The 12703-nt window shown below is 53.3% G+C and overlaps 2 protein-coding genes across 7 annotated transcripts in view; both read left to right on the forward strand.

Annotated features, from left to right (window-relative positions):
- The window catches only part of SUPT5H (SPT5 homolog, DSIF elongation factor subunit), a 28823-nt gene extending 27758 nt beyond the window's left edge, over nucleotides 1-1065 (forward strand). For all 6 annotated transcript variants that reach the window (XM_026010069.2, XM_026010068.2, XM_072752311.1 and 3 more), the window contains 2 exons: nucleotides 460-555; nucleotides 633-1065. In XM_026010069.2, the coding sequence (XP_025865854.2) occupies nucleotides 460-555; nucleotides 633-776 (240 nt within the window). In that variant the 3' untranslated portion in view covers nucleotides 777-1065. The remainder of the gene's footprint in view (nucleotides 1-459; nucleotides 556-632) is intronic.
- A 1437-nt stretch (nucleotides 1066-2502) lies between these two features.
- On the forward strand, nucleotides 2503-10867 carry TIMM50 (translocase of inner mitochondrial membrane 50). Its single transcript, XM_026009923.2, has 11 exons — nucleotides 2503-2655; nucleotides 3524-3683; nucleotides 4225-4256; nucleotides 4484-4505; nucleotides 7859-7917; nucleotides 8009-8128; nucleotides 8519-8623; nucleotides 8718-8816; nucleotides 9187-9343; nucleotides 9692-9798; nucleotides 10657-10867. The coding sequence occupies exons 1-11, from the start codon at nucleotides 2548-2550 to the stop codon at nucleotides 10756-10758; spliced, it is 1071 nt and encodes a 356-aa protein (XP_025865708.2). The 5' UTR covers nucleotides 2503-2547; the 3' UTR covers nucleotides 10759-10867.
- The last annotated feature ends 1836 nt before the right edge of the window (nucleotides 10868-12703 follow it).

Consider the following 12703-nt stretch of genomic DNA (forward strand, 5'->3'; position numbering starts at 1 on the left):
AGATGAGGGAAAGCCTGGCACATCTGGGGAGTTGAAATATGTTCATTGTGGTTAGAACATAAAAAGCCCAGGGGGAAGGTGAGTGACAGGGCCAGAGAAGTGACTAGGCCAGGTCACATGGCAGCCTGGGGAACTTGGACTGTGTCCGGAGGAATCCAAGCAGGCAGGGCAGTGGTGGACCAGGTCTGTGAAGGTGAGGAGGCCCACTTGGGACATGGAGTCACATGCCTGAGAAGCAGTCTCTTTTGGCCTAAGTTAGCTTCGTTCTGGTGCTTCCCTTGCTGATCTGGCCACCCCACCCCCACACCCCACAGGCCCAGGAACCAGGCCCAGCTTTTGACCTTTCCTGCCCATCACCTTAGGGGCAAGTAACTTGTTAGGACGAGCCCTGAGCGGGTGGCCTCTGAGCGTGGGCAGCAGTGCTCTGTTGGACACTGACCAGGCTGTCCCTACCCACAGGGAGGCATGTGCTCTGTATACCTAAAGGACAGTGAGAAGGTTGTCAGCATCTCCAGTGAGCACCTGGAGCCCATCACCCCCACCAAGAACAACAAGGTAAGGAGGTAGGGCAGGGGACGTGGGGGCCTTGGGTTGCTGACATGGACCCTGACCCCCGTTCCTCCCCACCTCAGGTGAAGGTGATCCTGGGTGAGGATCGGGAAGCCACAGGGGTCCTATTGAGCATCGATGGTGAGGATGGCATCGTCCGCATGGACCTTGACGAGCAGCTCAAGATCCTCAACCTCCGCTTCCTGGGGAAGCTCCTGGAGGCCTGAGGAACGCAGGGCGGGTGGACTTGGCAGATTATCTGGCAGATAGAGAGTGGAGTGTCTGTCCCTCCTTCGTTCCATGGCCCTTGGCTCTTGACACAGGGTCTGGGGTCCGGACCAGGGCTAATCTGGTCATTTAGGATTTCTTTTATTTTCCTTTTGAGTTCCTATCTTCCTCCCTGATGTTCATGGGAATCAGAGTAGAGTCTGGGGGAGGGTCCCACCTTCTTGTATCCTCCCTTCCCCAGCTTGCTTTTGTGTTTCGGTCTTTCAATAAAAAGCTGTTTGGTCAGAAGGGGTGTGTATGTGTGTGTCTGTTTTGTAAGTGCGGTCATTTGTAGACCCCACTTACTTCCTGGGCAAATAACTAGATGGGGCACCTAAGCCTCAGTTTCCCCATCTAGAAAATGATGCTGCCTACCCCAGCATGAATGTATGAGGAGACACTGGAAAGATTATTAGAACAGAGTCTGCCCCTCATTGAAGTTAACATCCCACTCTCACTTGAGTTACGTGAAGTGAAAATCAGTAAAACCCCCCAGGAAAACCGAAATTCCTCCTATGGTGCAGGATACCGCAGTTGAAGGTCCTCTTCTTGAGCCCACAGAGCAGCGACACCAGAATTTCTGTGGCTTGTCTGGTGGCTTGAGGGTAGAGACGAGCAAGCTGGAGAATGGGGCTTCAGTACCCTGACCTTCCTTCACCTTATTCATTTGACAAATGTTTTTTTAATTAATGCAATATAAAACATTTCAAATATTCGAAAAGGGGGCAGCCTCGGTGGTGCAGCGGTTTAGTGCCGCCTGCAGCCCAGGGCGTGATCCTGGGGACCCGGGATCAAGTCCCACCTCGGGCTCTCTGTGGAGCCTGCTTCTCCTTTGCCTGTGTCTCTGCCTCTCTCTCTGTGTGTCATGAATAAATAAAATCTTAAAAAAAAATTGTTTAAATATTCGAAAAGATATTACAACCCCTAGAACATCCATGCCTCACCCACCACCCAGCTTGGCAGTACGTAGTACAGTACGTAGGAGAGAGAGCTTTAAACAGCAACCCCAGTCCGTGCGTCCCCACCCCCACCAGAGGGGACCAGAAGCCTGACCTTAGTATTTTTCCCTAAATGTAACATGGTGATTTTCCATGCTTTCAAAGTTCCCATAAGCAGTATGAGACTTCCCTTCCTTTTAAAGTAAGGAGGGAGAGTCTTCGCGGCCACCTGTCGCCCCTTACTCATGGATTTCTGTCTCGATAAGCCCCAACCCGGGGAGGCGGCCGCTGCTCCTTTGGCCTAGCCTTCGCTCTAAAGCGCTGGCTTTCCAGACCCTTCCTAGAGCAGCTCAGGGGAGGAGGGGCAAGAAAGGGCTGCGAGGTCGGGAGAGACTCGGCCTCCAGGCTCCTCAGGAGGAAGGGTTTGGGAGCGCTGGCTTTCAGCCCGCTTCCTGGGCGGACCACGTGGGCGAAACGAACTAGCTCGCTGCTTTGCTCTCAGGACGCGATCCGCAGCCACAGGGTCCTACGCGGCGGCCTCAGCTTTGCCCCCGGCCCTGCGTGAGCCGCTCCGCGCCGCTGCAGGGGCGGGGAGGCGTGGGGTCGGCGGAACGCCTGACGGCGGCGCGCCGGGTCGACCCGAAGCGAGGACGCGGGCAGCTCTGCTCCGCAGCCCTTTGTCCTTCTCGGGCTCCCGTCCGCCCGCCCCACCCCCGAGCCCCCATTGGCCCAGGCCGCGGCCCGGCCAGGGCGACGAGAACGAGTGGGCGGGGCCTCGTGGCGTCAGCGCAAGATGGCGGCCTCGGCGGTGCTGGCCTTGCGCTTGCGGAGCGAGCTGCGGCGCGGCGCGCGGGGGCTGTGCGCGAGGCTGGCGACGCCGCCGCCCCGGACCCCGGACCAGGTGAGCCGGATGCAGGTGGCCCGCGAGTGCGGGGGGTGCCCCTTCCTGAAGTTCTGGGCGGCCCGCGCCGCGCGAGGATTCTGGGACGCAGCACCTTAGGGTGCTGAATGGAACGCCGCCCGCGTTTCGGGGCGCTTCCCTGCCTCCCGGGTGGGCAGCGCTTGCGCCCCCGAGCTAGATCCTGGGGGCCGAAGTGCGTCCTCTGAACGCCACCTCCTCTGGACCCTACGTGGGTACCGGGGGAAGGGAGGTCACCTGTTTCCCATCTCGGTGACCTCTCAGGTAATGCTTGGCGGGGAGGGGCCCGGGATGCTGGGGTCCCAGACTGGCCTGGGGGTACTGTCCCCGCGGTGGTGGCGGTGATGATGAGGTCCATGCCCGGGCTTTTGATTCAACCTGCCTCCACACTGACGGAGATCCGGCCTTTCCGACCTCACTCCGTGCCCTTACTTCCCCAGGCAAGCGATGGCCGCTCTGTCCCCACTCCCAACCCTTCCCCTCTGTACCCCACTGCTGGGAGCCCCCGGCATCCTCATGACTTAACTACCCGTCCAATCCACTTTTGTGCTCTCCATCACCTTGCTCCCGGCATTCAGGGAAGCCAGGCTCCCTGACTTCATTTCCCTGCCCTGCGGGATCCTGGGCGCCCAGCCTATCAACCCTTGGGCACCCGGCCCAGGACAGTCAAGTTCTTGACTATTCTAAGAAACCCAATCCCCTGGTTGCCTGTGCAGAGAAGCAACACCCTGAGGCTATGTGGGTGTCTGCTTCCTGGCTCCCAACCTTGATTCTTCTCTGACCAGGGTGCCAGAATCATCCTGACCTTTCTCACTTCTCTTTCGGCTAATCTACCTCCTCTCAATTGCAGGCCACGGAAATTGGGAGCCGCTCGGGCACCAAGGCCCAGGCTCAGGGGCCACAGCAGCAGCAGCGGGGCACAGAGGGTCCCAGCTACGCCAAAAAAGTCGCACTCTGGCTGGCTGGGCTGCTCGGGGCCGGTGGGACTGTGAGCGTCGTCTATATCTTTGGTGAGGGACATATGCCTGTTTCCCAATTTTGTTCCCTTGACTCTCTCTTCTGCAGAACCTCTCCCCTTTCTCTTAAGAGTTTGGCCCATCTTCATTCCCTGGCTCCTCCCTCCTTAAGGCAGCCAACTAGAACAGCAGCCTTGGAAATGGGAGACTTTTCTTCTCCCTCTGCCCACTTTGCTCAAGGTTGAACTCTTAGTTGGTTCTGCACCAGGATACAGAGAGTCATTTGGAAGAGGGGAAGATGGGGAAGGAGAGGCCTGGAGCAGCCTCCTAAGCTACCTCTTCCTGCAGCACCCAAAACTCCAGCCCTCCCCGTAGTCCCTTCCTCCTTCAGAGACTGAGGAGACCCTGCCTCAGTCCCTCTTCTCTTGGAAACCCAGGATCCTGACTACCGGCCCCATCCTCTCTTGACCTCTGGAGACCATGCCTCTTCCTTCTTCCCTCAGACCCAGGAATCCAGGCCCCCTGCCCTCTTCCTTCCTCAAGACTCAGGAGACCGGGCCTCAATTTCTCTCATTCCTTCCTGTCTCCTTTACAGGAAACAACTCTGTGGATGAAACTGGTGCCAAGGTGAGGAGGAGAGAGACCCAAATGGGACCCTAAGCCTTGCCAGGGGTCCCATCCTGTGGGTCCTTTCCCCTTTGGTCTGCTCAGGCTCATTGCAGGTCTCAGGATGAGCCTCTCCCTCCCAGGGACCTTTGCCTACAACTCCCAGGGCCCTGGAGATTCCTTTTTTGGGTTTAATGGGTTTCAGCCTCTGCCATCCCAAACCGTACATTTTTGTCTCCACTTTCCAGATTCCTGATGAATTCGACAATGGTGAGTAAAAACAGCCACAGGTTCTGAGGTCCCCCCGCTGAACCTCCCCATCCTGCAACTTATAGGGATGTTACCCTTCCCTTCTGGTGCCCCCCACCCCTCCTCCTTTCTTGGGGGGTGGGGGAGTCAGCTGGATGGCTTTGGGGGGAGGGGCATTACAAAGCCGCAGTCCTCTTCAGTCCTCTTCACTGGCCCAGGAGCAGATGGTCAGGGAGAGATGGGGGAGGGGAGTCCACCGGTAGGAGTGCTTGGAGAGAGGGGGGCCTGTCTACCACCAGACGCATGGCTTCCTGTGCCTTAGATCTGAGCGGCTGCAGCCCTTAATCCCCTCCTCTTTCTGATGGCCTCCTCTTTCCCCCTAAGCCCCCCACCCCATCAGGCTCATTTCCAAAACAATGTCTTTCCTCCCTCCCTTTTAGTTAACCAGCTTTTGGGAGAGAGTTTCTGGCAAGTTAGATAAGTAGAGAGTAGTTGTCAGTTCTGTCACACCTGACCCTTCTCCAGAGAAAAATATAATTGGTAGGTCCAGAAAGCCACCTGTTCGTGCTGGGGAAGTTTGCAAACCCACATGTTAATACATTGGTTAGTTAAGCTGGCCAGGTGGGTAAGTAATGGTGTTTTAACCGGGTAATCTTCCTAGTTTATTTTTTTTTTTATTTTTTTTTTTTATAATTTTTTTTTTTTTAAGATTTTATTTATTTATTCATGATAGTCACAGAGAGAGAGAGAGAGAGGCAGAGACAGGCAGAGGGAGAAACAGGCTCCATGCACCGGGAGCCCGACGTGGGATTCGATCCCGGGTCTCCAGGATCGCGCCCCGGGCCAAAGGCAGGCGCCAAACCGCTGCGCCACCCAGGGATCCCCCTAGTTTATTTTTATTTATTTATTTTTTTTAAGATTTTATCTATCCACTTATGAGAGAGAGAGAGAGGCAGAGATAGAACCAGGCTCCATGCAGGGGGCCCAATGCAGGACTCCATCCCTGATCCGGGGATAATGCCCTGAGCCAAAGGCAGACACTCAACCGCTGAGCCACTCAGGCGTCCCATATTGATTTTTTTTTTAAGATTTTACCTATTCCTGATTTAAATAAATCAACATACTGATTTAAATTGGGCGGGTAAAAATGATAGATAGATAGATAGATAGATAGATAGATAGATAGATAGATAGAGCGGGTAAACCTGCAGGTTTAAAATGTGTGTGTTTGCTAGCATAACTAGATTCAACATTTTGGGTTTTGTTTGTTTTGTTTTTGTTTTTTTTATTCATGAGAGACACAGAAAGAGAGGCAGAGACACAGGCAGAGGGAGAAGCAGGCTCCTTGCAGGGAGCCCAATGTGGGACTCAATCCTGGGACTTGGATCACTCCCTGAGCCAAAGGCAAATGCTCAACCGCTGAGCCACCCAGGCGTCCCATCAACATTTTGGTTTTGAAAAGGCAAGCCCTTACATAGGCAGTGGTTTAACTAAACTAAAAGTACCTAATGAAGCAGGCAGTCAGATAAACTTCCTGTTTTAAACTGGATTCAGGGCAGCCCGGGTGGCTCAGCGGTTTGGCGCCACCTTCGGTCTGGGGTGTGATCCTGGAGACCCAGGATCGAGTCCCGCGTCGGGCTTCCTGCATGGAGCCTGCTTCTCCCTCTGCCTGTGTCTCTCGTGGATAAATAAACAACATTAAAAAAATGAATATACTGAACCCAGTTTTTTTTTTTTTTCAATTTTTATTTATTTATGATAGTCACACAGAGAGAGAGCGAGAGAGGCAGAGACACAGGCAGAGGGAGAAGCAGGCCCCATGCACCGGGAACCCAACGCGGGACTCGATCCCGGGTCTCCAGGATCGTGCCCTGGGCCAAAGGCAGGCGCCAAACCACTGCGCCACCCAGGGATCCCAACCCAGTTTATTTTTATTTATTTATTTTTAAGATTTTATATATTTATTCATGAGAGACATATAGAAAGAGGCAGAGACACAGGCAGAGGGAGAAGCAGGCTCCATGCAGGGAGCCTGATGTGGGACTTGATCCGGGTCTCCAGGATTATGTCCGGGGCCAAAGGGAACGTCAAATCACTGAGCCACCTGGGCTGTCCCAGTATATTCATTTAAGCCAGGATTTTTCAACCTTGGCCCCATTGGTACTTTGTTTTGTTTATTTTATTTTATTTTAATTTTTTAAAAAACTTTATTTTTTTTTTAAGATTTTTTTTATTATTTATTTATGATAGTCACACACACACACACACAGAGAGAGAGAGAGAGAGAGAGAGAGAGAGGCAGAGACATAGGCAGAGGGAGAAGCAGGCTCCATGTACTGGGAGCCCGACCTGGGATTCGATCCCGGGTCTCCAGGATTGCGCCCTGGGCCAAAGGCAGGCGCTAAACCGCTGCGCCACCCAGGGATCCCAAATACTTTATTTATATATTCATGAGAGACACAGAGAGAGAGAGAGACAGAGACACAGGCAGAGAGAAGCAGGCTCCATGCAGGGATCCCAGTGTGGGACTCGATCCTGGGACTCCAGGATCATGCCCTGGGTCGAAGGCAGATGCTCAACTGCTGAGCCACCCAGGTGTCCCATGTTTTGTTTTGTTTTAAAGATCGTATTTATTTATTCATGAGAGAGACAGAGACATAGGCAGAGGGAGAAGCAGGCTCCATGCAGGGAGCCTGATGTGGAACTCAATCCTGGCACTACGAGATCACACCCTGAGCTAAAGGCAGATGCTCAACCACTGAGCCACCCAGGCATCCGTCCCCCTGTTGGTACTTTGAAGCAGGTAGTGCATTGTTGTGGGGAGTGGTGGGTGCATTGGAGGGTGTTGAGCAGCATGGTAGGCCTCAGTCCACTATTTGCCAGTATCGTGGCCATCACATGTGTCTTCAAACATTGCCTCGAGTCCCTGGAAGATACTGGACCAGATTTCTCCGAGTTGAGAACCACTAGATTAAGAGTATGTAAGTGTATATGTGTATTTAGCATGGTTTCAGTAGACTTAGCATATTAGCTTTAACTGACAGATGTAGAAGAAGCCTAGTGGTTCAAAACGGACTGAACACGGTGGTATAACGTCAGCAGAGTTACATGTATGCATAAACATTCTGTTTTATAGCTGGGGTGGTGTGTGAGTAGAAGTATTCACATTAGAATTGGGCAGGTGAATAAAAGTATCTACTCCTGCCTGGCGGTTATGTCCCTGCCTTCTACTTTTTGACTTAGAAATGAGCTCTTTCAAACCAGGTGGGTGTATAGACTTGTTTGTGTTTGGTAGGTAAATAAACCCCTGGTTTGTTGGGGAGGTTGAGCAGTGGCTCATCTTGGAATCCCTTTGTGCCCCTGTATCCTCCTAGATCCAATTCTGGTACAGCAGTTGCGCCGCACATACAAATATTTCAAAGACTACAGACAGGTGAGCAGGAACTCTGAGTCAAGTCCCCACCCTCCAGCCCCAGCCCCTGCCTCCTTGTCTGAGTGCTCCCATTCCGTCCCTGTCCCCACAGATGATCATCGAGCCCACCAGTCCCTGCCTCCTCCCAGACCCTCTAAAGGAGCCGTACTACCAGCCGCCCTACACGCTGGTCTTGGAGCTCACAGGCGTCCTCTTGCACCCTGAGTGGTCGGTGTGTCCTGGGGAAGGCAGCGGGCTGGGGACACTAGATAGACATGGGTGGCCAGATCTCGATACAGTTGAGAGCAGAGACTCTGGAGCCAGATCCATCATGTGATGTGGGGAGGGGGCGTCTCTCACTGGTTTTCTCAGCTGTGAGACTGCCCACCCTGTGGGTTGTTGTGAGCGTGGCTGAGCACACAATATGTGCTACACCCTCCAGACTCCTAGACCCTCAGTCACAGCCATATGCTTCTGAGCACCCCCCACCCGGAGCTACAAAGATGGGGGAGAGCACTCTAGTTCTGGGGATCCCCTGGCTGGGGCTTTGTTCTCTTTGGGGTTTCTGAGTCTTGGCGTTTCACTGTCCTCACTGACTCCACTGTCCTTCCTGCCTCCCCAGCTGGCCACCGGCTGGAGGTTTAAGAAGCGTCCAGGCATCGAAACTTTATTCCAGCAGCTTGCCCCTTTGTATGAAATCGTCATCTTTACATCAGAGACTGGCATGGTAAGGCCCCGGGACAGGGGAGGGATGGTCGGTGTGGGAGGAGATCCAGAGGGTCAGGCTCACCCTGATCTTGTGTCTCCCATCCCACCCCCAGACTGCATTCCCACTCATCGACAGCGTGGACCCTCATGGCTTCATCTCCTACCGCCTGTTCCGGGATGCCACAAGATACATGGATGGGCACCATGTTAAGGTGTCATGGTTGGGGGGGCGGGGCATAGGTGGTCCTCTGGGACTTGGGGGGTGGGGTACTGACGCCTTCTGAGGAAAAGAAAAGAGGCCTCAGCTCTGACCCCAGCCTCAACCCTTCTTCTGCCCCAGATCTGATTCTGACAGGACTTTAGCCTGCCCTCAGCACAGGCTGGGCTCCTAGGTTCTTCTCCCTTCCTGGGTATCTGGGGATGGGAGTGGGGGGAAATGAAGGCTCTCCAAAGAAGACAGTTGGGGGTAATGGAGGGATATGAGGTTTGGAAGCTGTCTGTTGTCGCTGTGTGGAGCTGAGTGTCTTTGGGATTGTAATTGTAGTAGCTTACACGAGACTCTGGGCCTGTGTGTACTTGCAGGATATTTCATGTCTGAATCGGGACCCTGCCCGCGTAGTAGTTGTGGACTGCAAGAAGGAAGCTTTTCGCCTCCAGCCCTACAATGGCGTCGCCCTGCGGCCCTGGGACGGCAACTCTGATGACCGGGTCTTGTTGGACCTGTCTGCCTTCCTTAAGAGTGAGGCTAATCCCTGACCTCCTGGCTACTGGCCTTGGAGCCCTTGAGTCTCAAGAGGAATAATAGATGCTTAATTCTGGCTGCCTCCCCCCACCCACATGTAAAATTGGGTACTTGAGATATGAGAGATTCACAAGCATCCTGCAGTCTTTAGAAGTTTCTGAGAATGTTTGGGGTGCTCTGGAATATTTAGGGGATTCTTGGGGGGATGTCCAGGGGAGCCCTTTTAGCGTGTTAAGAAATGTTCGAGGTAGCTCTGACCAGCCCCAGGGTCTGACCTTTACCCTCGTGGGCTCTGCTTCCCTGGGGCCTTTCTGCCTGCCTGACCCCTACCTACTGTGCCCACAGCCATTGCGCTGAACCGAGTGGAGGATGTCAGGACCGTGTTAGAACATTACGCCCTGGAGGATGACCCACTGGAGGCTTTCAAACAGCGGCAGAGCCGGCTAGAGCAGGTGGGTGCTCAGACTGCAGATGGGTGGGGTCATCACGTCAGTTCCCAAGGGAGGGCCCCTAGAGCAGCCTGTCTCTGCTCTGGCTGCAAGACCTTGACCAAGGACCTGGTCTTCCACACAACTGTCCTGTCGGGCTCTTGTAATGGGGAAAGAGGTGGTTGATTTCCACAGCCTGCTTTGAGAGCAGGAGGCAGGAAAGCCAAGCATGGATCTTGGAGAGGTGTAGTCCATGATGATTTCAAGCAGATATGAGGGCCCAGGTTTTGTGTGGACAGGAGGTTTGGGTCAGGCCTGGAGAATGGGGATCCCTGGACACTTGGCCCAAGGGACAGGGCAAGGAGTTCTGGTGTTCTCAGTGTGATCCTGGTAATTTGGAAATGAGGCTGAGAATATGGATTGAGCCTGGGAGAGAAATCCTCTGGGGTCTAAATTGAGGTTGACCAGATTCTGGGTTGGATGCCTGCGAGTAGGGCTGGAGCTCCTGAGTGCCCAAAGGATGAGTCTTTGGAGATTTGGGCCTGGGATTCCCCCAACATTCAAACTGGGGTCCTTTGGCTGAGGGCTGGACACTGGGGCTCAGAGACCAGAACAGTATAGTCTGATGAAGAGCCTGGGGTCTCACCAGCATCTATGTTTACGGTAAAAAGGATCTGGGGGGTAGGTTCCCGGGGTTCAGGAGAGGGGGATCATGACAGTACCAGGACTTGAATCTGGGCTCCTGTGTCTGGGCTGGCATTCTAGGAGCTTGGGGAAGGGGTTTAGGGCTGGGCAGAGGTTTAAGGAAGATGGCCCCTTGGATGAGGGAGTCTAGGAGAATACCCAGCCCGGGCTGACCCTCCTCCCTGTCTTTCACCCCAGGAAGAACAGCAGCGCCTGGCTGAGCTCTCCAAATCCAGCAAGCAGAACCTCTTCTTTGGCTCTCTTACCAACCGCTTATGGCCTCGCTCCAAACAGCCCTGACTTCTGAGCCTCTTCAGACTCACTGCCTGGGTCCTGGGCCCGAGGCCCCAGTGCTCCCAGATCATGGCTTGGGCAGCCACATCCAATAAAGTCCATCCCAGATGCCACACTCCTGTGTCCGGAGAGTCTCCAGATGGGGGCATCGGGGTGAGGTCCGGGACTCTTGGGACATTGTCCCACAGTGGCTAATTGGCTGCCAAGCACAGTGTCGGTTGTTTGATGGATCAGGATTGGTTTTGAACCCTCGCCTGGGAATCCGCAAACCCAGGTCCTTCTAGCCATGGCTTGTGTGCAGTGTGACCTCAAAAAGTACTTCTCACTCTTTCACCCTGTGAGTCCTCATCTATGGAAAAGGGAAGAGAGGTCAACACTGGGGATTTAGAGCCAGGTCACTGCCAGGGTGTTGTGTACAAGCGCGAAGCCTGGGCTCCTTGGGGTTCTGGGGGGACCAGAGGGCAGCTGTTACCCCCTCTGCCAGCTGTGGCCCTGTGAGAAGGTGGGCCTGGAGTTGCTTGATCAGCTTTTTCAATAGAAGCCAGAAGGTTGTTTTTGTTTTTTGTTTTTTGTTTTTTTAATTTAGGGTTTTTATATTAAGTCTCCCAATTTTTAAATGTTGGGTCCTAACTAGGACAGGCAGACTGTCGTAGCCCTGAATGGTGGCGTTTTCTGTGAGACTGATCCAGTCCAGCAGCCAGTGGTCATACGGCGTCATGATACTGAGGACTGGAGTTTCTGTATCATTTTAATTAACTTTAACTTAAGCAGCCATGCGTGGGTCCTGGCTCCTGACGTGGACGGCACAGTTGCGTGGCACTCCACAGTATGGGATCCGGACTGTCCAAGTTCAAGTCCCAACTTCACCACTTCTGTCTACCATGGTCTTGAGCAGGTTACTTCACCTCACGTGCCTCCATTTCCCCGTCTACAATGTTAACAGTACCTGCCTCGTAGGCTAGGCTTGAGGGCTGAGGGAGGCACTCCATGGAGGCACCCGGATGGTAGCTGTGTACCTTCTGCCTCTGCCTCCTCATCTCACAAATGGGGGTGATGGGAGAACTGATCTTGGAGCAGCTGTGAGGGGTAAACAGGACAGCCCGTGCTCAGGCGGTGAGCCTTCTTACCAGGTGACCACACTGGCTCTTCACAGACTGCAGCATCCTGGACCAGCTTGACGGCCCCCACACCCGGCTGGCCCAGCCTCTCCTCCAGCCAGCACTTAGTGCCAGGACCAGCTAAATATTTTGGTGTTGCTCTAATAATTAAAATGTAACTTTGTGGGCCAGATTGATGGAGCCTTTGAACTCTAGATTTTTTTAAAACCTTACTGATGTCTACAAAGAAGTTAAAATTTGCCTAACTTCCCAGCCCCAAGGTCTACTATCTATACCTGGGGCTAGGTTTTAGGGGTCTTGGTTTACTCATTCATCAGAGATTAATGATAGTACCTCTCTTGTCCATTCACTCCTAAGTCTTAAGTGCCTGGCCTTGTTCTAGGCAGTAGGGTGCATCAGTGAGCAAATTAGGTAAAAAGCTCTCACCTCGTGGAGGAGACAATGGTAAGATATTTCTCAAGGTAATAAATGCATTAAGAAAAATAAAGTATGGAAAGTAGATAGAGTGGTTTGGGGACTTGTGCTGATTTAGACCAGATGGAATAGTCAAGGCCTCTTTGGAGGGTGCATTTGACCATAATGAAATGAGGATCTCTGAGCGTGTCAGGCACAGTCACCTCGGGGCCTTTGCACTTGCTGTACTGGCAGGAATATTTTCCCAGGATCCATATCATAGCCCCTCTTCCCCTACCTCAGGTCTTGCTCACATGTCACCTCAGTGTGGCCTATCTGGCCCTAAGATCGGCCTGTAAGGAAAAGTCCTCCATAGCCAAAGACACTCAGGAAACTCTCCTCCAGTGTACTCCATACACGTGACAGAATCACCTGAAATC

The sequence above is a fragment of the Vulpes vulpes genome, chromosome 1 (genome assembly GCF_048418805.1).
Source record: "Vulpes vulpes isolate BD-2025 chromosome 1, VulVul3, whole genome shotgun sequence".
Lineage (NCBI taxonomy): Eukaryota > Metazoa > Chordata > Mammalia > Carnivora > Canidae > Vulpes > Vulpes vulpes.

Bases quoted from the DNA above. Each gene is read 5' to 3' on its own strand.
- TIMM50 (XM_026009923.2), top strand. From the start codon at position 2,548: ATGGCGGCCTCGGCGGTGCTGGCCTTGCGCTTGCGGAGCGAGCTGCGG. The intron at 3,684-4,224 runs GTGAGGGACATA...TCTCCTTTACAG, and splicing joins GAGCGTCGTCTATATCTTTG to GAAACAACTCTGTGGATGAA. The intron at 4,506-7,858 runs GTGAGTAAAAAC...GTATCCTCCTAG, and splicing joins TCCTGATGAATTCGACAATG to ATCCAATTCTGGTACAGCAG.